Below are 25406 nucleotides of genomic sequence, written 5' to 3'. Positions count from 1 at the left end.
CTCGATCTGTTCCAACCTCCACTAATGGAGTTTTGAGCTTCTAAGCTCATTTTCTAATAATAGTTTGAACCCAGCTTCCAGAGAGGCAAATCATTGTCTAATGGTTTTGTCGGAGGCAACTCAAGTACTGACCCAGTGCCTCCAAAAAACACCACAATATGAGCAAATGAAAATTTATCTTCACAAACTTACTGAATAAACTTTTTGTTTCTTATGTGCAAGTTCAGTCATAGTTTTCTTGATTCTAATATTGTTATGTCGGACATTTTTTTTATGATTTAACAGAATTTTAGTCTTGCAATTATATAAAAATACTTGTTATGCTTTTGTTGTTGCTGCTGCTTAAGTTATTAATCATATTAAAATTTATATTAGTTGCAATCTAATTATCTAAGAATTGAAAGGCTAAATTTTAGCAAAAAGTTGGCCCCCACAAAAGAGTGCAAGAATATTGGTAAACAAATAGCGGAGGTTTTTAATCTTAATCCGGCAAGTGGATAATAATAACCGAGTCTGGAATTAAAAGGGTAACTTTTTTCTTTCAAAAAATCAAAACAGCATATCAAAATTATTTTAACTAAAAGGGAAAAATCGAACTGTCAGGAGCGATTTCGAAAAAAAAATTCAATTAAAATCGCTGCTTCAATAACGGTTTTGTCAAATTTATTTTTTTAAACTAAAATCGCTGCTCCAGCAGCGTTTTTATTAAAAAAAAATCAAATGTTTATGAATTCTTTGTTTTAAAAAAAATTGATTTGTTTAAAAAAATATTTGGTGTGGTTAGTTATATTAGAAAGTAAATCAATTTTTACTTGAACATTAAAAAGAATTTTCCATATTAGAAGCAGACCAATGTAATCTAGGAAATCGCTGCTGGAGCAGCGATTCCAGTTTTGTTTTTTTTTAAATATAAACAATTCAATTAAAATGCTGCTGGAGCGATTTCAATTGAAGTAATTTTGTCCTTTTGGTTAAAAATAATTTTGATATGCTGTTTTGGTTTTTTAAAGAAAAAAATTGCCCTTTTGACTCCTAACTCAGTAATAACCGCCTCTTTAAAAAATCCTCGCAAATTAGTTGCTTTAAGAACAACAAATTGCGGACTCCCACAATTTGCAATGTAGTGCCTAATGAGTGATGTTTTATTATTGCAATATTTAGATACAAATGTAATAATAGAATGATATGATAAGTAATTGAAGCAAAGTTGATGAAAGGATAGATATATTAACCAAATTATAAAAAACTTGATAAGTTTACAATAACATTGTAGGAAAAGTTTCTATAAGAAAAATAATGTTTATGAATATAGAGAGTAGGTAGCTAGTTTAATTTAAACAACTTGGAGGCAATTCGGTGCCTGTTGCTTTTCCATTGGCATGAGCACATGTTGATATTGCAGGACCATCAGGGGCATCATATTCCAAGTTGATATCATTAAGCATAATTCCTTTACAAGGATATGTAGCACTACAATCTAAACTAACTGCTGCTTTTGAACTTGAAGATCCCCTTATGTTATTGAATGTCACATCCTTGATTTGCACACAACTTTCCTATTAATTAAACCAAAGTAAATGACTTCTGACAATACCAAACACACAAAAAAAATAAATTTGAAGAAAGTAAAATGCATGGATACCTGTGTGCTACCGCTACAGTTTCTCTCCGGACAATAATGTTGATCGATTATTATAGGATTCGACGCTTTTATAATGGTAATATCATCAAATATTATATTTGTAGCCATACCGGTTATCGTTGAGGCCCAACTCTTAATTCTCACCCCATTTTGAGTGTTGATCAAAGTGCAATTTTTGACATGTATATCCTTCACAATTTTAGGTTTAGATAGTTTACCTAAGCTACCGATGCTTATTCCATGGCCAGGGCCACAAGTGATCCCAGTAATGTTGATGCTTTGACTACCATCGATAATAGATATACAATCATCTCCAGTTCCAATATTTGAATCCGCGATATGCATGTTTGTTGAGTAGCTTATATGAATACCATCGGTGTTAGGGCTGTTTTCTGGCGCCGCTATTTGAACATGCCTAAATCTGGCATTATTGGATTGAAAGATTTTGACGTGTACACCCTTGCTATTGATTGAATGTATGTCATGCACCACGAAATTATGGACGAAATTTAATGCAAGTGTCTGATGATTCAAATGTAAACAAGGCATTATATTAGAAAACAATATCATGCATAAAACATAAATTATAAATTCAAAACTTACATAGGGAAGAGTTTCACATTGATGTTTTCCCCAAGCACAATCCCCTTGTCCATCAAATGTTCCATGTCCTTTAATATCTAAGCCATGAATATATTGAAAAGCAATCCAAGAACCAGTATTGCAGAATATATTAGGATCAGTTGGAGCTTTAATAACTCCTTTCATTTCAAAGGTCGTAACAGATCCATTACATGGTCCTTTAAAGACTGCACCATTTACCATATATACCCCTGAAGGTATCAACAACGTCCCGTTTCCATTCCATATGCATGCATCCCTCCAACCATTCAAAAATGCCTTTCATCATAATAAATAAATAAATCAATAAAACAAACACTTAATTAGACAATGAATTTGTCATATATATATATATATATATATGTAGAGAGAGAGAATTTCTTATCCGTGTGTCACATACACCCCTCTTCTAGACTCAATGTATGTTGTTGAGCTTTGCTCAACCACATTGGATTTTCCGTATGTACTTTTTTATTGAGATTTGTCTAAACTCAATTGGATTTGCCTTAAATCATCATTGCACCTTTATATTAGGCCTTGTTTTTGTATGCACTAATGCCCTCATTATGTATAAACCCGTTCTACATCAATCCATCCCGCATAATCTAAATTAATTTTTATTTATTTATAAAAATTGCTAAATATTGTTCACGTCATTTAAATTCTTCCCAAGAGAAATGTTTTTCCTACTTTCTTCATAACAATTCTTTTTACATTTTAAATTGAAGTTGCAATGATAATCTAAAATAAACCCAAATCAAAATATCAAAGTTTTTTTTTTTTTTCTCATATGAGAAATAAAGTCAGAAAGACCACAAATATTTCTCCCATCTATTAACTCCTCTATGTACCCTTTTTATTTTTTGATTCAGTTGGATCATTATCAAATAAATACAAAGTTCTTAGTTAAATTTTTTAAATAATAAACAATGGTGTTTGGGAATGAAAAACAACCCAAAAAATTGCATAAGCATCAATTCAAAAGCTTAAATATAAACTTAAAGTAGAAAAAGAGTCGATCGCACCTGCCCCCACCCCCCAAAAAAGCTTATTTTAGAAAATCAACCCCCCTCCCATCCATAGCTCAAAAACTACTCCGCCCCGCCCCACAGAGTTTTATATCCTCCCGTCTCATTGTCCCTAAAAGGAATAGAGCAAGTTTGTGGGTGAAATTATTACGTAGATCTTTTAGTTTTTTTTACTCGTATGAATTGAATAATAGCTAACAACAGATTAAAAAGTTAATTTTTTGGTTCTCACCTCACTATCGTCCGTCATTCCATCTGCTTTAGCACCATAAGAAAGGACATTGAAGACCTTTTCTTGAGCATTTGTGCATACAAAAACAAGGCCTAATATAAAGCCTATTCTGAAACAACACTTTGAAGTCATTTTTAATTTTTGTTCTCATTTTGCTTTTCAACTTCTGGTTATATACACCTTCTTGTTTTTTTCAAAATATATTGTCTTCATAAAATAAATTATGTAGATTCTTTAGACTTTATTGTTGACTAATATGAAATGAAGCTAAATATTTATGTTGAATGAATATCATTGTAAGTTTATTAAACAGCCACCTAAGCTTATTAGCAAGTTAACACTTTCATTCTAAGAAAATATATACTTTTCTCGCTAGTATTTCAAAAGAAGTATTCATATAATATTATCTACATTTATTCTATTAAATTAAGTTTTACTTTCTTTTCTTAATACTCAGAAATTTTCATTGAAGTTTAGTCAAATATATTGCTGTTGAATGTCTCATTTGACCAAATTAATTATCTTCAATAGTCCAAAATGAATTGTCTTGAGTGTATTTAATGACACTCATTCTTAATACTTTTAAATTGTCGTTTCTGAGACTTTAGCAGCTTGTTATTTTTGGCTCCGTTAACTTTTAATTGTGATGATTTCTATTTTTAGAGTTAAATTAAAAGAACTTTGACTAACATTATAAGATGTATTTTTTCATCATATTTTGATATGCAAAAAAAAAGCAATTCATAGTACTTTTCATATAGTTTTTGAATATCTAAATTATTTGTTTAAAATATCAAATTAATGTAATCTAATTTAACTTTGAAAATTAGTCAAATTGACATTCAAAAAGCGTAACATGACAAATAAAAGTGGACAAATGGAGTGTGTTCTTGTGTAGAGTGGGTGTAAAATAGTGAGAAAATCCTTTTTTTTCTTTTCTCCTTTTGTCCCATTTTGTCTTAATATATGTGGTATTTTTCGCTTTTTCAGAGTCAAACAGTTTAAGTTTGACCAAATATTTGCAGGCAGAATCATTAATTTTTTTGAAATGAAAATTATATATTTGTAATTTACGTTAAAAGTATTATAAGTCACAATACTTGAAAGTTGAAAATAATTAAATGATATGTAATAAATTTATGGTCAAAAATAGATTTGTTTGAATTTGAAATCCGAAAAATGCCACATTAACCTCTGTCCCGATTTATGTGGCACTTTTCATTTTTCGAGAGTCAAACAGTTTAAGTTTTAACGGAAATTTGCGCATGAAATCTTGAATATTTTTGAAATAAAATTTATATATTTGTAAACTATGTAAAAAGTACTACAAAAGATCTATAAAAAATTTATGAAAAGTTAGACTTGTTTGAATATCGAAATCCGAAAAGTACCGCATAAATTGAGACGAAAGGAGACCTTTGTTAGATATTGAGCTTGTAGAATTCTAAGAGTACACCTATACAGTGGCGGAGTCAGAATTTTTAAATTAGGGGGTTCAATATCTGAAGAAATAGACACACGAAGTAGTTTAAGGGGGTTCGACATCTACTATATATTCTTAAAATATTATTTTAACTATGTAAAAATAATATAATTTTCCGCTGAAGGAAATTCGGATGACCCCCCTAAAAATATGATCGATGGCTCCGCCGCTACACCTGTATCGAGTGAAATATCCTTAAGAATAATGGCTTTAATACGCCTCTAACTTTAAAGAACTCCTCACAATATTTATGATTAAGTATTTTCCGTAAATTATTCCAATAATCTTTAAGGATATTCCTCTTCTGCTTTGTTCTTATTGAAAAGACTACCTTCCTCGTCCCAAAATGATTTTGTGAAGATATTTCATAAATTACGTTGGTGGAGATGCGAAATAGGTGAAGGAAAACTGTGATCCCACATTCCTATCATCCTATCTCTGCCCTTCGATATCTACTACGTACTCTCGCCTGTCTTTTATTTTATTTTTTCTTATTTGTTTGCTTTTTACTCCATAGAATTATCTATTCGAAATCAGCTTTTAATCTTCTAAGGGTATTCCACTTATTGATAATAATTACAGTGAATAATTGTTATTTGCTTTTCAAAAATTAAACTTTTGAAAATAGTAATAATTCAAGGTCACAATGAAAGTAGTAAAAATATTTTAGGTGCGAAAATATTAATGGTGAATTTAATTTTTATTTCTCAAATAAAATAGTATTCTAGATTATAAAAAATATATCCAAAAGTTATATTTTAAAAGTTATTCATCTTTAATTAATAATATTTTAGAACTTTAAATTAAAGTACTCAAATCTTCATATTATTAAAATATGTTTTTAGAATAACAATATAAAGGCAATGCTTTCAAACATCTCACTAACATAATTTGTGTTTTGTGATTTTTCAGATCGTTACCCTTTTTAAAATTTAGAACCTACAAATTTGGCCGACTCTGAATATCATAACGGTTCATGCCTTATCAGTATTCTAAATCTATTTTTCCAAGCTTCAAAAGTCTGTTCAGTCATATTGCGCACAGACGAATGCTTATAATTAAGGAGTTCGTTGGCATTTTGAGGCTCTCTTCTATTATTTCTTTTATTCATATTAGCAAACCAGAAAAAATAAAAGATGAAAAGAAAAACATAAAGAACTATCCGAATCCGCAGAACCCACTGTGTATCCTTAAGAAATTTAATCTCCTCAAGTACCCGATGTTACAGATTAATTTCTCCCAAGATAAAACGAATTTAACCATTAAAGAAGTAGTAATACCTCAAACTTTGATAATTTCAACAAACTCAAAATAACAGTAACGAATCACACGCACAGACATGATCGATCAATTTTGTTTTGTAAAATATGTATGCAAAAGAAGGGAAATCAATGCAAAAAATAGAGAAAACCTCTCTATTTATAGCCAACAAAGGATAAAGGTCGCAACTCTTTGGAAATAAGACAACCTTTCAGAAATGTCACAATCCTTTAAAAATGGAAAAACCTTTCAAACGGTCACAACCTTTTAGAAAAGACACAACTTTTCATAAAGTCACAACCTTTCGACAAAGTCACGACCCTTCAAGTGAGTCACAACCCTTCATTTCCTATTTACACCTTTGGAACCCAATATCTTTCACTTCCTCTGTATTCTTGCAAATGATAGTGTACATGTAGTCCTTTGTATGGAGGTAAAAATTGTTTGGTGTGAGTTAAAGTTACTATATGTTGGTGAGAATAATATATTTTATATCTGTGAGAATAATAAAATTTTAAAAAGTAATGATGTGATTACAAAATTTTATTCACATATGAAATAAATGGTTAGTATATATAAATGTGGGGTTGTTTTAACAAAATATAAACTTGTGGATCAATTTTTGTATTAAAAATATCTCAAATCATGATATGAAATTTCAATATCATAGTTTTTGGAGAAGATGGAACTAATCATATCTGATGATATGAAATGATGAGATAGAATTAGCGTATAATCGCATGTCCAGACGTTGATTCCATCTCATGATTTCATATTGTGATATATATGATGTTGTTATTAGTTTTTTAAAATTCAGTTTAGTAATTAAAGTTCTGTTAGAAATAAAATGCCTATATGCTATGTTTGTCCTAGTCTTTAGGAAGTAATTAAGCGTGAGAAGCTTTCAAGTTTTAGGATTGTAGTTCCTAATTTTTAGCTTCAAGTTGTTTTTGCATATAACAAATTGTACTGATAGCTCTTTAGTCTTTCAGTCAAAAAACAACTCCTTCAATAATATTTCCTTTCTTTTCTATAGCGTCCTTCAACTTACATATATATTTATAGATTCTGTTTTTTCTATTAGTACAATCAGCGCCAGGTTAGATTATAAAAATAAAAAGAAGAAAAACATAGAAGTATACAGTAAGTTAATTGCTTTAGAGAAAAATTACATGCAAGCAACTATTCCGCGTTTTGATGGTCATTATGACCATTGGAGCATGCTGAAGGAAATTTTTTTAAAGTTGAAGGAATATTGACCAATTGTAGAAGTTTGTATCAGTGCTCCAGCAGAGTCGAAACCTTGACAATTGCTCAAACAACAGAGTTTGAAGCAAGAAAGCTGAAAGACTTGAAGGGATTTTGAGACCCTGCAGAGGAAAGAAGGAGAGTATGTAATGAGTTACTGCGCTAGAACAATGGAGATTAGCAACAAAATGCAATCCCATGGCGAGAAGATGAACGATATCACAATTGTTGAAAAAAATTACGCTCTTTGACGCCGAAGTATGCTTATGTCTTGCTACATTGAGGAGTCAAAAGATATAGATGTTTTATCGCTTGACAAATTGCAAAGCTCTTTATTGGTGCACGAACAGAAGATCATTGGGAACTTTAACTTTAACCGACATAGATCATGTGAGCATCATGAAATCCAGTGTCTCCCCCACACCGAAAAGAGGTGGAATCACCGGCCAAAGCGATTCAATAAAATGCTAGCGTATATGGGAATTTAACCCCGCCAGATCCCTATAGTGGCAACATAGGTTCAAAGACTAGGAGATGTATGGAGACCCATACCCGGAAAGCCGGACAGTCTCATCTCATGAGAGTTACGTGAACCTCCGCCCTTCCCTAAAGAAGGCATCACCGCTCATAGCTAGCCTATCTGTGCTCTGTATAAAGTTTCATTACATTCAACTCATACATCATGGAATCTGGCTTCTAGTATGAGGACATCATAGCTCAATAGATAATTTCTCATCTCATCATTAGTATTAAGTGTTTTAAACTCAATATGTTTCATTAGAGTGTTCATAGAGACTGGTCTCTTCATTATCTTACACTCTCATTGGTGAGTACGTATTGGTAACATTTACTTAGGCTCATTTGAGATTGCTCTCATCATATACATTCGCCTCACGTCATGTTGTCACTACATTCTTCATTATTAGCACCTTTATTTTTCATAGTTACTCACCTCTTATTACGTGAATGTTCATTTCTTCATTTCATAATTCATCTCATCATATGCCAATGCACTTGGCCATTTAGTATATCTTAAACTCGTACTTAATCCTCATAAGGTTCATCATTTCCTTACGTTCATCTTAGGTTCACTTAATTTTTGAACGTATGTTAGACTTATGTGTCTATACATACAAGCCATGGGGCTTCATTTATAGTTCGTTAAGTGATTCTTATTTTCCTAAGATTATGTATTACAAGACTTATGTATCTTGTATATATACCAAGATCTTGATTTTTGATCTAAGTAGATGGCATTATTCTTGAATATTTTACTCACGTATGACTTATGTATCAATACGGAGGTTTGGGCACGGGAACCCAAATCTTGAATCATGTGGATATCATCTATATTTTTCATTGATTTTATTTCTAATATTCATAACTTTAGAACTCTAATTTTAAATCTCAACATTTTCATGACATAATAAATTTTCTATTTTAACTAGAATTCTAAGTTAAATTTCAATCATTTACATGAAAGAATAATTTTCTATTTTAATTAGCATTCTAATTTAAATCTCAATATTTACATGAACGAATTAATTTTCCACTTCTAATTTAAATCTCAATATTTACATGAAAGAATTTTCCACTTTAATTAAAATTTTAATTTAAATCTTTTTTTTTGAATTAAATTCGCTTTAATAGGGAGGTTGTGGGTTCGAACCCCCACAGCCCCCCTTATTTTTCAGCTAATTTCGCTTAGGAGGAGGCTGTGAGGTGGTGGTTCGAACCCCCACAGCCCCTTTTTCTTTAATCTATTTAAATGGGGCGATGCAGTGAGGTTGTGGGATCGAATCCCCACAGCCTCATTTTCTTTAATCTATTTCGCCTACTCTTCACCATGAGGTCGTGTGATTGATTCCCACGCCTCGCGTTTCCCTTGTTTTTCTTTTTTTTTCTTTGCGAACTGGGGGCGTGGGTTCGATCCCCCGCCCCCAGCCCCCTTTTTTTTTTCTTTTCTTTCTTTCTTCCAGTACCCGATTTCGAATCCCCCAGCCCCCCCCCCCTTTTTTTTTCTTTCTCAGGTGAGGTCTTGGGTTCGACTCCCATTGACCTCACTTAATTTATTTTATTTTTAAAACTCAAAATTTGACACTTTTGAAGGGTACAAAAATCTGGAAATTTTTGTTCTTCTCCAACCATTTTTAGGTGCATTTTTTTCATAAGTTTAAATAGCTATAAGATGGTTATTCAATTCATAATACTTCATCATAATGAACATCACATTGTACACCATTATACACATAAAATACACAATGAATACACAATTTATACACCCCAAAAAAGTGAGTAAAACACTGCCCTATACACACCTATACATCAATTTTTCCGGTCATATTTTGATGATCATTATCGTGATTTCCCGCACATAACACATTCGTATTTAATTTAAACACATCATTCATGCAAAATCTAGCATAACAACATACCCATCCTACAAATTCGTTAGGGAGCTAAGGACAAGGACATACGAAGGGGGAACAACCTTAGTTTCAAGAGTTTAAGAAACGTTCAAAAGAAAGTACTCTTGGAGAAAGAATTCCATGAGAGAAACCCATACCTTTATTGATGTTCAAACGAAGAATTCGCTACCCAAAACTCTCTCCAAAATCAATCCAAGTTACCTCAACGTCCACACCACTCAACGAACAACTTCTCTTCGCCTTAATGTTTTTGGTTGCTTTGTTTTTCTTAAAATTTCATGTGAGTTCTTCAAGCATGAAAAACTGTTGATATTTGGCAGAATAACGTGAGAAAGATGGAGAACGTGAGAGAGAGTTAAGAAGCGTGAGAGAGAGAACTATTAGGATTAGGAGACTAATTCAAGAATTAGTCAAATAGAATTTAAAATAAATAAATACAAATCTGTTTTTTTTATTTAATACGCGAAAGGACCATTATGCCCTTAAATACCTATTTATTCTTATTTATATATATATTTTTTGGATCTTACATTAGCATATATGATTTTGAAGCAAATTGAATTATCTTATATTTCTACTATCCAGATTCATCGAGCATCTGATGGAAGTTTCGGTGATTCAGTTCATTCCATTTTCTCGAGAAGGGGAGGTGCACAAGGTATGATCACCATGGCAGGTAGAGATATGACAACACAAATTTAAATATATCTGAACTCTCGTTACTTTGTTCAGTATAGTGATGAAATCTTCAACTTTTTACTTTTCAAATTTATAGCATGTATCCTTCACCTGCCTTTGTTTGTCGCAAAGAACAGAGCTCGTGTTAGGAACTCATAAATTATATGTTCAAGATGGAAATATTGTTGTGTGTGGAAATTCATTGTCATTTCGATAATATACTGATGCATTTCTCCTGATTTAGCTTTCACTTTGTTCTTTTCCTTAATTGTCGTGTGTCAAGATTTTGCAAGTTTATGATGTTGTTATAATCAGGGAGAGAATTTATTAATTTCGTCTTGTTGCAAGTTTATGAGACAAATAGTAACACATACAGTGAATTGTATGCTTTTTCTCATCAATTTGGCTATCTTTTTCTTCTAAACAACCTAGTTTTGGCCTACTAATCTCAGAGAAAGAAAGCTCGTTTTTCATCAGGTCATAGCCAAGACAAGCTATGGTATTTGGAGGGCCCTCAATCGGTTGCTCATCACAGTTGGTAGAAACAACAAGTGGTTTTCTTTTAGCGCGTTTAGTTTGAACAATATGTGGTTGTTTTTTTGTGTGAAGCGACATGTTTACTTCCTATTGATAGCAGCAGAAACAGTTGACAGGTTGTGACAGCAGAAACTTTGGTTTCTTTTCTCTCTAATCTGATCCCAAGCAGATGAGCAAGTCAATTCTCTGTTGGAATTGGGTTTCAAGATTGGTTGATCAGAAACCATGGGCTGGTCGTGAATTTGAGTCGCAAGAATGGTTGGGACAAGATCCGGAGGTGCAGTTTGAATGATCTTTTTGGTATCCCGGGTTCCATTGACAAAAATATAGACACTTTGATGTTTTTGGTGTTTAGTTTCCTCTTTTTACATGTTTTGTTTTGTTCGACTGCTATCGTGATTTACAGGTCTGCATTAGAGTATCTTGGGATTTTTCACCTGTTGGCCCTGTTCTTTGGCCTGAAATGGACTTGGAGTTGGCATTTATCTACTGATCCATAGCTGCCTGAACTCAAAAACTCTGCAGTCTACAAACTGCTGCAATCTGCAATCTTTATCCACAAATTAGCCGTAGATAATTCAACTATATAACTAAGAAACTAGAAGATGCAGAAAAATCGGCATAGCACACAGTAAGCTAATAATTGTTTTTGCGGATTAACAAATTAATCACAACCTATAGGATATACAATATCGCCTTAAGAGTTGAATTTGCAGAGAAAAGTAAATTAGTGAAAGTTGAAGATGAAAAAGATTACCTTTCACAAGCTTTGAGAGGCAACAACAAAGTAGTAGGTTTCAGGTTAATTTTTGTTATAGTTGGTCTGAATCTGAAGCAAACAAATGAATAAAAAACTGATGCTCATCAGCTATTCTTCCCAAAAAAATGGATCAGAACTTGGACTTCTTCAGAGTAGTTAAATATTTATCAATACCATTAAATACACTTGTCAAAGCTCATAAACACAATACCCAGTATGTTTCATAGTTATATAACTGCTGCTCTGCACTATTTTCAGTTGTTTTCTTTTATTGCCACATGAACCTCTTTCCTTCATAACAAGACACAACATTTGTTAAAATCACTACAAAAAGGCTTTAGACACACAAAAATCTTAAGTGAAATACATTATAAATGTCGTGAAATCACGGCAGATCAATTCTCTAACCGACAACCATCACTATGAGCCTAAGCGATGGTACAACGTCTTACCTTACATTGCAAAAAGACCGTCCTATACCTTGCCATCGATATAGAACCTGAACTACTAAGTGGATCCACTAATCACTGCTAAAAAGCACTAAGGAATCATCTCAAAAGCATGACCCTTCATCTGTCCATGTTAGCTACATGGTTTATGGGGGCTTGAGTTAATATGAACTCCCGTCCCTATGGTGCTCAATACTACTCCAAAAATACTCAGCTCATATGTTTTAAACATAAATACTTCTCTGGCTTGACATAATTTGCTCAAACTTAGCTTTTAAAATCTCTCTTGGAAAATCATAGTTTCCTCTTTACTAAAACTAGTCAAAGGCTCTGTTGGAAGTCTAGCTTTCTTTCTTGCTCAAAATGGGAAATACATTTGTAACTCTTGAGAATACTTAGTTCCCTTATAACTTTTGAGAAATGAACTCAACTCTACTCTTTGCTCAACTTGTAATTTAACTCTTAGGGAATACTTAGTTCGCTTATAACTTTCGAGAATTTTAACTCAACTCATTACTCTTTTCTCAACTTGTAGCTTGAGCCTTAAAATAAAGTAAAAATGCTACTTTAAGACTCTTGAAAACCTTAAGGACTTACTTTGACTTGCTTCTTAACTTTTAGACTTTACTCTTAATTTCTTTTACCTTGATCTTAACTTTCCTTGAATTGGATTATGGATTCCAGGTTCATGATCTCATTTTTATGGATGATTTCATGACGTTTAGATGTACCTTGGAGTGTTAGAACCAACTAAGAAATGTGGGTACATCACTTAGGAACTAGTGAGAAAAGATGGGGAAAGAATGAGGTCTCCAAGCGTCCTTGTCGCTTTGAGAGGCGTGGAGCGCCAGAGCCTGATGGATAGAGACTCTCCTGAGGGGAATTAGCCGGTTTAGCGTGCTAGGGTGCTTCGGATAGAGCCTGTGCTATAGGACTCTTGCAGGCACGGTGCCCCAGGCATGTCAAACGGGCAATTCGACTTTTTTCTCTGTTTTTCATCTCTAAGCCTTCTAAACTTCCATGGATCTTCTCCCAAACAGGTAGGATCTCTAATAACCACAATACCCAATAAATAACCCAGAAACACGAATCAAATAACCTACAAAGCATGTAACAACACAACCAACAAGATTGCAACAATGTTCTTCAAGAACTTCACTTTCCATCATTCAATGAACTTAAAATTTGCTGAATTAAACAAGTTGGTGTGTGGGAATGTCACGACAGGAATCTAGACCCCAGACGAGACCGGCGTCGTTGACCTCTCAGAGGTCGCAAACAAGCCTACTTACGTCATTCTTACTTTACATAGGTTAATTTTAGCGGAAAAATTTGAAATTTTTGATTCTTTAATCATACTTGCTAAACATTCTTAATATTTCGTAATCGTTCATCATCAACCATCTAACATTTAAGAAATAAGCAACAGAAAGAAATAATTCATTAAGTATTAATTGTATATCGCCCAAAGTAGCACCAATACAAAGTCTGAACCAAACAAGAAAGAAACGCTAGTGGAACATGCTCCACTAGCTCAACTCTAAAACTACGCTAGAATGTAAAACAGTAGCATCCCCGAAAGCATGAGGACCTACCAAACTCCGAATGAACACTGACGTCCGAATAGCTGCAACAACGAACCTGTAGCTCTACCGCCCACCTGTGCCTGCACCTAAAAGTAGATGTTTGTATGGAATTAGTACACACTTGTACTAAGTATGGGTATATGCAAGCACACACCAGGGACATGCATGAGAAAGAATAGCTCTTTCTTAACGACATGATTTTTTTTTGGAAGTCAAGTCAGTGGACTTGCCAATTTGAGATTGGGAAAGTTATGCCATGAGAGTGACATGCATCATTATCATTATCATGCTAAACACAACACATAACATCTTCATATAGCACATAACATATAACGCATAGTTTCTTTCATATTATTCATTCTTATGTCATGAGACCTTGTTATCATGGACTTGACCTTAAGACTTCCCAAAATGAGGGCTCAACATATGGGACCTCAACTAGGGAGCCCGCTTTAGCAAACACAGAGTCTGCTTCATTCATTCATACGTACCTCGTTTCCGTTCATTCATAGGCCAGTGTGAACACCAGCTATACCTAGGATGTAGTTTAAGACTTTCATCGGGTTTGCTGTGCAATGATCAGGAATAACCTAATGTCATTACCTAAATCTAGCTCACCTCTTGATTATCCTATCCTAACACCTCCGATATCATTCATTTCTTTATATGATTCATTCGAGGCTGGCCTCATTCATTCATTGGGAACTTTAACTTTAACCGACATAGATAATGTGAGCATCATGAAATCCAGTGTCTACCCCACACCGAAAAGAGGTGGAATCACCAGCCAAAGTGACTCAATAACATGCTAGCGTATATGGGAATTTAACCCCGCCAGATCCCTATAGTGGCAATATAGGTTCAAAGACTAGGAGATGTGTGGAGACCCATACCCGGCAAGCCGGACAGTCTCATCTCATGAGAGTTACGTGAACCTCCGCCCTTCCCGAAAGAAGGCATCACCGCTCATAACTAGCCTATCGGTGCTTAGTATAAAGTTCCATTACATTCAACTCATACATCATGGAAGCTGCCTTCTAGTATGAGGACATCATAGTTCAATAGATGATTTCTCATCTTATCATTAGTATTAAGTGTTTTTTAAACTCAATATTTTTCATTAGAGTGTTCATAGAGACTAGTCTCTTCATTATCTTACACTCTCATTGGAGAGTAGTATTGGTAACATTTACTTAGGCTCATTTGAGATTGCTCTCATCATATACATTAGCCTCTTATCATGTTGTCACCACATTCTTCATTATTAGCACCTTTATTTTTCATAGTTACTCACCTCTTATTACGTGAATGTTCATTTCTTCATTTCATAATTCATCTCATCATATGCCAATGCACTCTGCCATTTAGTATATCTTAAACTCGTACTTAACCCTCATAAGGTTCATCATTTCCTTACGTACATCTTAGGTTCGCTTAATTTTTGAACGTATGTTGGACTTATGTGTTTATACATACAAGCCATGGGGCTTCATTCATAGTTCGCTAAGTGATTCTTACTTTCATAAGATTATGTATTGCAAGACTTATGTATCTTGCATATATGCCAAGATCTTGATTTTTGATCTAAATAGATGGCATTACTCTTGGATATTTTACTCACGTATGACTTATGTATCAATACGGAAGTTTGGGCACGGGAACCCAATTCTTGAATCACTTGGATATCTTTTATATATATATTTTTTGATTTTATTTCTAATATTCATAACATTAGAACTCTAAATTAAATCTCACCATTTACACGGAAGAATTAATGTTCAATTTTTAATTAGAATTCTAAATTAAATCTCAACATTTACATGAAAGAATTAATTTTCTATTTTAATTAGAATTCTAATTTAAATCTCAATATTTACATGAAAGAATTAATTTTCTATTTTAATTAGAATTCTAATTTAAATCTCAATATTTACATGAAAGAATTAATTTTCTATTTTAATTAGAATTCTAATTCAAATCTCTTTTTTTTTTAAAAAAAATCAAATTCGCTTCATTAGGGGGGTTGTGGGTTCGAACCCCCACAACCCCCTTATTTTCCTCTCTTTTTCGCTGAAGAGGAGGCTGTGAGGTGGTGGATTCGAACCCCCACAGCCCCTCTATTTTTTTCGTACACTACTACAGTCCTTGAGGTCGTGGGTTCGATTCCCACGCCTCACATTTTATTTCTTCCTATTTCTCCTTTCTCTCGCGTGACATGGAGGTCGTGGGTTCGAATCCCACGTCTCTCATTTAAATTACCGGATTTATTCCCTTCGCCTCTCCCCCAGGTCGCGTGTTCGATCCCCCCAGCCCCCGCTTTTTTTTTGCGCGCAATACAGGGGCGAGGGTTCGATTCCCCCAGCCCTGTTTTTTTTCTTTTCTTTGCGAATTTCGCCGGCCCCCCAGCCCCCGGTTCGAGCCCCGTCTGGCACATTTATTTTATTAAGGCTTACTTTGGTGAGGTCTCGGGTTCGATCCCTGCAGACCTCACCTATTTTTATTTATTTATTTTTTTGTTCAAAATTTCCAGAATTCATCTACAACTAATTTCCAGGCTCTGGGACATTTCTCCACAGTTTTGTACATCATTTTTACGTGTTAATTTAGCATTTGTTTCTTATACATTCGTTAAAGTTCTTAAGACAAGTTTAGAGGGATGATTTGATCATTTGTTTTAACTAGAATTTATAGCCTTTCAACCATGTGAATATTACGATTTTAAGAGCCTCTAATTACACATAAAACACGAATAACCTCTATGCTATTAACATGCTAAAGAAAAACTCAAAATCATGATCACAATCTTGCACAAATACATACGTATTTACATTTATATTCCCAAAAGAGACAAAATATAAACACATAGTCATGAACACATACTCGAAACGAGATCATCACCACAAACACGTATCCCTAAATTATACCAACAAGAATACCCAACCTAAGATCATAGGGAGCTAGTGACAGGGGCATGCAACGGGGAACAACCTTAGTTTCGAGATGAATAGTTTGAATCGTAAGGGGCCTCTTGGGAAAGGAGCCAAGAGAGAAGAAACCCATACCTTAATCAATGTTCAAACGTTGATGTTGCTGCCCGGAAAACTCCTCCAAACCACTCCCAATTTACTTCAACGTACACTTCACTCGACGAACCTCTCTTAGCCTTGACGTTCTTGTGAGTTCTTCAAGTGTGATTAACTCTATGTATTTTCAGTTCTTGAGATTATTTTTGGAAGAAACCAACGTGAGAGAGATATGGAGAACGTGAGAGAGAGATAGAGTGTTATTAGGATTAGGAGACTAAATTCAAGACTTAGTCAAATAGGATTTAAATTAGATTAATACAAATCTGATTTATTTTAATTAATACGTAAAAGGACCATTATGCGCTTAAAATTTCAGATTTTTAATTAATAATTAAATCACCGTAAGTACCTATTATTTTATTTATTTATTTTTTTCTGGATCGTTACAGGGAAAAACTATCCCAACACAGAAACATATCACACATCCTAATAGGGATCACCCCAGACGAATTCCACTCGAAGATCTTGGCGTTCTTGATGAATTCTTGATCTTTTCTCCCTTTTCCTTCTTCTGTTTTCTCTTCTCTAAGACCTAAGTGTTAATAACCTTTCTATTATGAATTCCAATTTATTTTAACCCCAAATAAACCCTTAAACAAATCAGGAAATAGATGGGTGAAAATCCAAGTTTTTCCTTACTAAAATCCATAATTGAACTTTGTTCACTTCAACAACCCAACTTCCGAAAGACATATCTCCCTAATACGATATCAAAATTGTGGAAACTCGGCGCCGTTGGAAATATCTTTCCAACCATATGAAGAACTGGCGCTAAATCTTCCTGAGCTAGAAGTTATGACCGTTTGTAAAGGACCAGAACTCACTACTTAAACTTAGGAATTTTCTACAATTTTTCATGTTCTTATTAAAAATGATAAATTTTGTTTCATAGATTATTCTTAGATATTACGAGCTAAGAGATGTTATAATATCTCCCATTGGAAACATTTGTCCTCGAATGAGATTTCTTTCACTATTGTAAGACCCCAAAATGAGATAGGGTTTCTAGACCCTAACATGCTTGTATTAAGTTTCTAAGGTCATAAAATATCTTATAATATGGTTTAGAGGCAGTGTGTGAAGTTTGAAGCGAATTGGAAATCGAACGTCAAGGGACGACCAAAACGTTCGACGACTAGTCACCTATGTGCCTCATGTATCTACACATGATTATATTTGTTTTTCATGAGAATGTGAAGACTCTTAAATGAGTTATAATGATGTTTAATGATGGTATATGAAGTTTTGAATATATTGGAGGTCAAACGACCAAGAACGTCAAAGGCGTTCGAAAGATAGCCCTAAAGACGTTCAACGTGTGTCTTGATGGGGTTGGCCTGTTTGGACGTCTTGTAGGTGTTTGTTTCAGATGAAATTTATGTACAAGGTCAAAAACTGCTTAAGGGATGTAATAACATTGTAAACGTCCGGGTACGACTTCTAAAAGTCTCCACAAGAGGCCCCAAAAGAAGGAACCAAGGTTGTCGAAGACACTGCCTAGGTAGTGTCCATTGACATGCCCAACGACGGATCATTGGTCCCCCAACGGCCCGTCGAGAAAGTATCATCGACTGGAACTTTCCTGGGTCAGGTCACAAGCCAAGAATTTGGCTAAGTTCCAGGCGACGGAAGCCAGGCATGGACCGTCGACAGCATGACGCCTCGTCATTAGCTCCGTCGTTGGTGCACTGTAAGTTGCAGGCAACGTCTGTTTAACTTAAAGGAGTGAATGGAAAATTCACCCCATGTCCTAAAATGACCCTAATAGGTTTATTTAGCTATTTTTGGGTGTATATAAGTCATCAAAAACGTGATCACCCCATTCTAGAATCCTCTCACACGATTGAAGCCTTTCCCTCCAAAGATATTTCCCTTCAAACCTCCATTGTTGGTGAAGCTAAAGAACTGCTTGGATATGGGTTTTCTATGCATGAATCATAAAGTTTTAGAGGTTATAAACTAGACAAAGGTATGGTGATCTTCATCTCTAGTTATGTTTTCATCTAGAGAGCCATTCTCAAAGATTTCAAAAGAGAAAAATATGATCAAACACTTTCTTCTTAAATCTACCATGGGTTCTTTCTTAAACTGATTTCAAAGGCATAATATGAATGTATTGACGATTATCTACTGATTTGTAAGTGTTTTTCAATCCAATTGCATGATGAATCCATGCTTTATCACCAAAACGATTTAGCCTTGCATGGGCTATATATTTTTGATTTGTTATCAATTGAGTTATGATTCTATTACGTTGAATCTCCTATATATACTGTTGCTTATGTGAATTAATGTTGAATTGTGTGTAATGGATTCATGAGGATCAATGTATTAAGATTAGAATTTGCTTAGCTTAGTTTTACATGATTCACTATAACATTGGCTTCTTAATGATCTCAAGTGGATTTTGATTAAGTTTTGGTTCTTGTAGATACTGTTTTAGGTTAATACCATGGTTGAATTGTGGATATAAATCTTGTATGATCAAAATAAATAAGGCTTGGTTTGAATTAATCTTGGTTCTTCTAGTCTATGGAGTTGTAACTTTTGATCTTGACGTTAGGTTAGTTGTTATATGAATTGATCATGGTTAATATTTATAGATGCTGCCTATAACGAAATATGAGTATGAATTATGTGTAATGAACAGAATATGGGTCAATTCATGATAGTTGAATAGGATTAACCTATGGAAACTTACCTTTCATGAACTCCTTATATGAAGCATGTTTGTGTCGACCTTAATGGCAATTGTAGTGGTGTCTCATCTAGACTATGATTTCATTATCTACAGACTAACATGTAAATTATTGCCAAAATATGATTGATAATAAAGACCTTAGAGAATCAATAGTGTCGGTTAATTCCTCTCTATACCCTAACGAATTGACAAGTCTATGCCTATGTTGTAGCTTGATCTTGAAGTGCTTTAACCATGATTTCTTTATGATTAAGTGTATGATTAACTAATTACCAAGACTTATGTCATTATAATTGATGATCAATGCAAGTGAATTGGATTAAAGATCTATGTTCTTCTAGTTCCTAATACATGTGAGATGCCTTGTAATATGTTATAGTATGATTTTGTAGTGACTTGTAAATGGTTTCTTATATGATTAAAATAAATTTAGATACTGCCCTACATATGAAACGTTGATGAATAAGGTGTATTGATCAATGATGATCAAAGGGTGAGAAATTGGTAAGAATGCTTATCTCTTCTACTTTTCGTATATTTTTGTAGTTGATAAAGCCTTGTAGGGCATTGTGTGGTATGGTCCACTTATGGTGGAGGTGTTTACTTTATTGTCAATATATGTATGTGTTGACCATGTACATGAAGGCAAATTGATGAGTATATTAGCATCTTCTTATGATGATACTACGTGAAGCTTATGCCTACTTTCCTATTCTAGTTTTGATTTAATTTGTATGGCTATTGTGTAAGCATGTGTATATCCATGTTAGGGTGAAGTATAGGTGCTGACATTGATGAGTTTAAAATGGTTAATAATACCTTACTTATGTACAGCTATGTGAATGCATGAATAGCACTAGTTAGGAGTCTTAAGTGTAATATGAAGTTGGCTTGTCTCCTATGCTATTGTGTGTTGTGTGCTTTATTCTTGAAGGTATATTATGGTCTAAGAGGGTGGGTGCGTAAATATGTTGTTTAAAGCCATTATGTGATCATGTTGACCAATGTACACACACGCTCACTCACATGCATGTTACAAGTAGTATAGGTCGTGGTGTCTAAATGGAAGGTTGTTCTCATAATCACAATTGTATACTACTATGCATGTAAAGTATATGTATGTGAAGTATGTTATGTATTCCTTACTAGGATGACTTGATAGGTGTACTAGTATGGGCAAGGGTATGGGACTTCGCCTATGCATTGCACATGTGTACCTTGATAGGATAGTTCTAGTTTTGGTTTCTATATGTATGAATATGTATGTATGAACTTGTGTGACTTAATATGTTATGTGAGAGGTTTGATCATATATATGTATACACATACACACGTATGAAGATCTAGTCAATAGAGGGGCCTTGAATGGTGTGTTCAAGTGTACCCTAAACTAGATGATGCTTTAGATATGCTATGTTCATGTGAAGGGATTCTATACATGATTTAGGTTGATGAACTTCCATCTATGACCTATGAGTTAAGCATATGAGGGATAACTCTCCTAAACCTATGATTTATAAAGTAAAAGTATAATAAAGGTTTTCAAGGAATGGAACTTAGCTCAGAACCGAGTGAACTTGAATATGAGTGTGTGTCCCTTCCTATGGTAGAAAGGTAGGTCACGATAAATCTCATGACATTGCCTCAATAGGCATAAATAGGGTTTCCATAAGTGAAAACTATAACGACTAAGCTTGGCATAAACAGGGTTTTCATATGTACCTCCAAGTTCCATAACTATGTTTCCACCATAGGATACTAGCTAGTGGATCCACCTATAAAGCTATGTCACATTTGGTTCTACTTTTGCGGGTAGACCACCTCTTTTCGGTGTGGGGTTGTATGACATTGGATTCCATGTTTAGCATCATATGGTTTATGTCGGTTAAGGCTATAGTTTCCCTAAAGTAAAATGGACAATGGAAGTTAAATGACTAGGACCCTAAATAGAATGACTTATGGGAGGTTACGTAGGATAGGTGGAAGTGATGAACCCATCTAGACATTGCACAAGTAGCTCTTTAGGAAGTTCTAGGAAGGTGTTCTAATTCATGTCACTATGTATGTGTTCCCTATGCATGACATTGTTGTATTTGTCTACTTGTTATGAAGATGTGCATGAAATGAGTCTTTATGAATGATGTTGATCTTGTTGACTATATGATGAAGGTCTTGACTTAACTACGTCTATGTGGTATTATACTTTTATGATGGTATGTGTTGTCTTGTGTAGATGATATGTATGATTTTAGTGGTGGTCCTAAGGTGATAGATTGAACCAAGTATCCCTAAAGGATTACTTGGGAGACTAATGAATTAAAAGATATAGTTCACTGTAAAGAGGAATGAGCTCACTGTAAAGTGACCTCAAATTGGACTTAAATTCTATATGTGCTTTTCTATGATGTTTGGCCTTTGGTTATGTTTCTGTGAAGTATGAAAATGATATATATGCTATTGTTTAAAGGTTTCGTAATGATTTACTCAAAAAGGAATGAAATATGGTTTTCAAGAAAAAGGTCCCTTTTAAATGCATGTTTTTGCATGGTTGCCATACTTAGTGCATTCTTGTACTAATCCCATTCTTCTTTACTTTTTACACAAAGTGTAGGTTATGGATTCTTAAAGTATGTCTTGGATGGTGAAGATCTTGATAGGTGATTCCCAATCTCAAGGAAAGGAATCCTTAAGTCCAAGGATGTCCTAATGTGTATTTATTGTAAAGTCTTTAAATATTGTATAGTTATGTAATGTGCTTATGGGTCGTGTCCCTAATGTATTCTAATGTTGTTGAGTCTAAGATGGTAAAGAGACTTAGAGTCTATATGTGTATTACGACTTATATTTTATATGTATATGAAGTAAAGTTTCTAGCATATGAGGTGCTATGAAAAGTTTTAAATTTTCCGCTAAATTTACTATGTCGATGCGATGAATGATAACTATGGGCTTGTATAAGACCTCCAAGAGGTCAAGTACGCCATGTTACTTCTAGGGGGTGCTCTCCGGTTGTGACAACTACGCTAACAATAGTAACATCAAGTTCAACACTTAACAATCAAAAAGCAAATAACAATCATGCTTACTCATAGTTCAGAAATTACTAACAAAAGAATTAGTACCCTGATCTTCATTCTCTCTGGATTCAAAGAGATGTGAATATCTATTCTTCATATCCTCTTCAACATACCAAGTCGTTTCTTCAATAAATTGGTTCCCTCCAAAAGACATTGACTGACACACACTCCTTTGTTATCAAGTTGCAAACTTGGCGATCTAAAATCTGAGCCGAAGTATCTTTATAGGAAAAGCTATCCTTAATCCCAACATTCTCAGTCGGTACGATAAATGAAGTATCACTCATGCACTTCTTCAACATGGAGATATGAAATATAAGATGAATCGCCGCTAACTCTTATTGTAGCTCCAACGCATAAGCTACATTGCAAATTCTATTGGATATTCTATAAGGTCCCATATATCGGGGACTAAGTTTCCCCTTCTTGCCAAACCTCATAACAACCTTTATGGGTGAAACTTTTAGATACATCCAATCATCCACTTCAAACTTTGAAGGCCTTTTCCTCCCATCTATGTTTGAGTTCTAACGACTTTGTGTCGTCTTCAACCTCTTTTGAATAACCTTCACTTGTCCATGGCTTGGTGAACTAGATCTGGTCCTATCAACCCTACTTAACCAAGCTCGAACCACTTAAAAGGAGATCTGCATTTTCTCCAATAAAGAGCTTCATATGGAGCCATTTGGATGCTTAAATGGTAGCTGTTGTTACAAGCGAACTCAATGAGAGGTAGGTGATCATCCCAATTCCCCTTGAAATCGATCACACAAGTTCTGAACATGTCTTCTAAAGTCTGGATAGTATTCTGCTTGACCATTTGTCTAAAAATTAAAAGCACTTCTTAAGTTCACCTTTGAACCTAAAAGTTTCTGGAAAGACTTCCAGAACTGTGCAGTAAATTGGGCACCTCTATCTGAAATGATTGAAAATGGGACTCCATGAAGTCTTACCACTTCTTTAATGTACAACTCTGCATAATCTTTCACCTAATGAGTGGTATTTACCAGCAAAAAGTGGGCTGATTTTGTTATTCTATCGACAATCACCCAAATTGAATTATGTTGTCTGTGAGACCTTAACAAGCATGTGATGAAGTCTATATTAATCTTCTCAATGTACTGTGGTTTCACAGTACTTTCAATGCTTTTTCCTTAAGTTTAGTGTGTGTCTAAGGCCTTTTTGTATTGGTTTTTATGTAGTTCTCTCTTTGTTTGCAGGAAATTCGTCCAAAAGGAGAACGTGGGAGAATTGTGCTGAAAATTGCAGAAGTGACGACCTACGGAGCAATCGACAGTTCGTCATGACATAATATACATTACGGAACCAGTGCTAGTTGAAACCAGACTTTATTGACGGTGTTAGAGATTTTATTGAACACACAATGACATTTGACATTTTCAAGATTAATGGATTGGTTAGGTGTCCTTGTAGTGCATGTAGGTGCTTAATTTTTTTTAAAAAACCAAATACAGTTATGTTTCATTTGTATGGTAATGAATTTAAGCCTAGATATTTTTGTATGGATTGATCATGGAGAAAGAGATGGATTGGATGATATGCTTTATAATTTGATGCATGTGAATTAATATAATATGCTTGCACCACATGGACAAGTTAGTATTGAACATTGTAGGGTTCATCAAATGATCAATGAAACTTTCATGGTTCAATTTGGTATGGAACCCAAAAAATATTTTGTTACATCTCCTACTTAAGAATCAAGACGCTTCTATGATCAATTAGAAGAGTCTAGTTGACCCCTATATGAGGGGAACCCACATTCTGCTTTGTCGGTTGTAATTAGATTAATGAATATTAAATAAGGTTGGAATGTTCCTAATGTGTCTATGGACTCAATGGTTGATCTTTTGCTTGAACTAGTTTATCTGGTGTTTAACATACCTAAGAACTAATATCAAGCAAAGCGTTTGTTTTCCAAGTTAGGATTGACGTATGATAGAATTCATTGTTTAATTAATGGTTGCATGTTGTTTTACAAGACTGATAGTGAATTAAAAAAAATTAAAGTTTTGTGGACATGCTCGTTAATAAGAGGACTCCGGCTGGAAAAATGGTCCCATTTAAGGAAATGCATTATATACCTCTTATTTCTAGGTTGAAGAGGTTGTATGCATCAATGAGACTGCGTCGCGAATACAGAAGGCCGTCGGGCATCTTGTCTCATCCATCAAATGGTGAAGCATGAAAACATTTTGATAATGTATATCCCAGTTTTGTTAGTGAACCAAAAAAGGTTAGATAGGGGTTGTGTGCGTATGGCTTCACACCATTCTCTAATGCTTCTTTGCCTCATTCATGCTTTCCGATATTTCTTACTCCGTATAATCTTTCTCCGGAATTGTACATGACTAGTTCCTACTATATCTTTCTAAGTTGTGTTATTCCTCGTAATCCAAAACATTTAGTTGATGTCTATCCAAAATCGTTGATAGAGGAGCTCAAACAATTGTGGTTTGAAGACATTTTGACTTATGATAGATCAACTAAGTAGAATTTTGTTATAGCGTTCTTATTTAATATGGACTATTAATGATTTTCCTGCATAAAAGATGTTGTCTAGTTCGA

At 34.2% G+C, this 25406-nt stretch overlaps 1 protein-coding gene across 1 annotated transcript; it reads right to left on the bottom strand.

The window, feature by feature from the left end:
* Nucleotides 1-1211: 1211 nt before the first annotated feature.
* On the bottom strand, nt 1212-3655 carry LOC107001957 (exopolygalacturonase-like). The gene is made up of 4 exons (XM_015199905.2): nt 3524-3655; nt 2246-2542; nt 1643-2164; nt 1212-1556 (listed from the first exon to the last, which is right to left on the bottom strand). Exons 1-4 carry the CDS (start codon nt 3653-3655, stop codon nt 1329-1331), a joined length of 1179 nt encoding a protein of 392 aa, XP_015055391.2. The 3' UTR covers nt 1212-1328.
* Between the last annotated feature and the right edge of the window lie 21751 nt (nt 3656-25406).

This window comes from Solanum pennellii, chromosome 10 (genome assembly GCF_001406875.1).
Source record: "Solanum pennellii chromosome 10, SPENNV200".
Taxonomy (NCBI): domain Eukaryota; kingdom Viridiplantae; phylum Streptophyta; class Magnoliopsida; order Solanales; family Solanaceae; genus Solanum; species Solanum pennellii.
The sequence above is the reverse complement of the archived record's forward strand: the minus strand, read 5'-3'. Positions and strand labels throughout refer to the sequence as shown.

Coding starts and splice junctions, on each gene's coding strand:
- LOC107001957 (XM_015199905.2), bottom strand. CDS start 3,655: ATGACTTCAAAGTGTTGTTTCAGAATAGGCTTTATATTAGGCCTTGTT. Junction 2,165..2,245: donor AATGTGAAACTCTTCCCTAT/GTAAGTTTTGAA, acceptor TTGAATCATCAG/ACACTTGCATTAAATTTCGT. Junction 1,557..1,642: donor ACTGTAGCGGTAGCACACAG/GTATCCATGCAT, acceptor TTTAATTAATAG/GAAAGTTGTGTGCAAATCAA.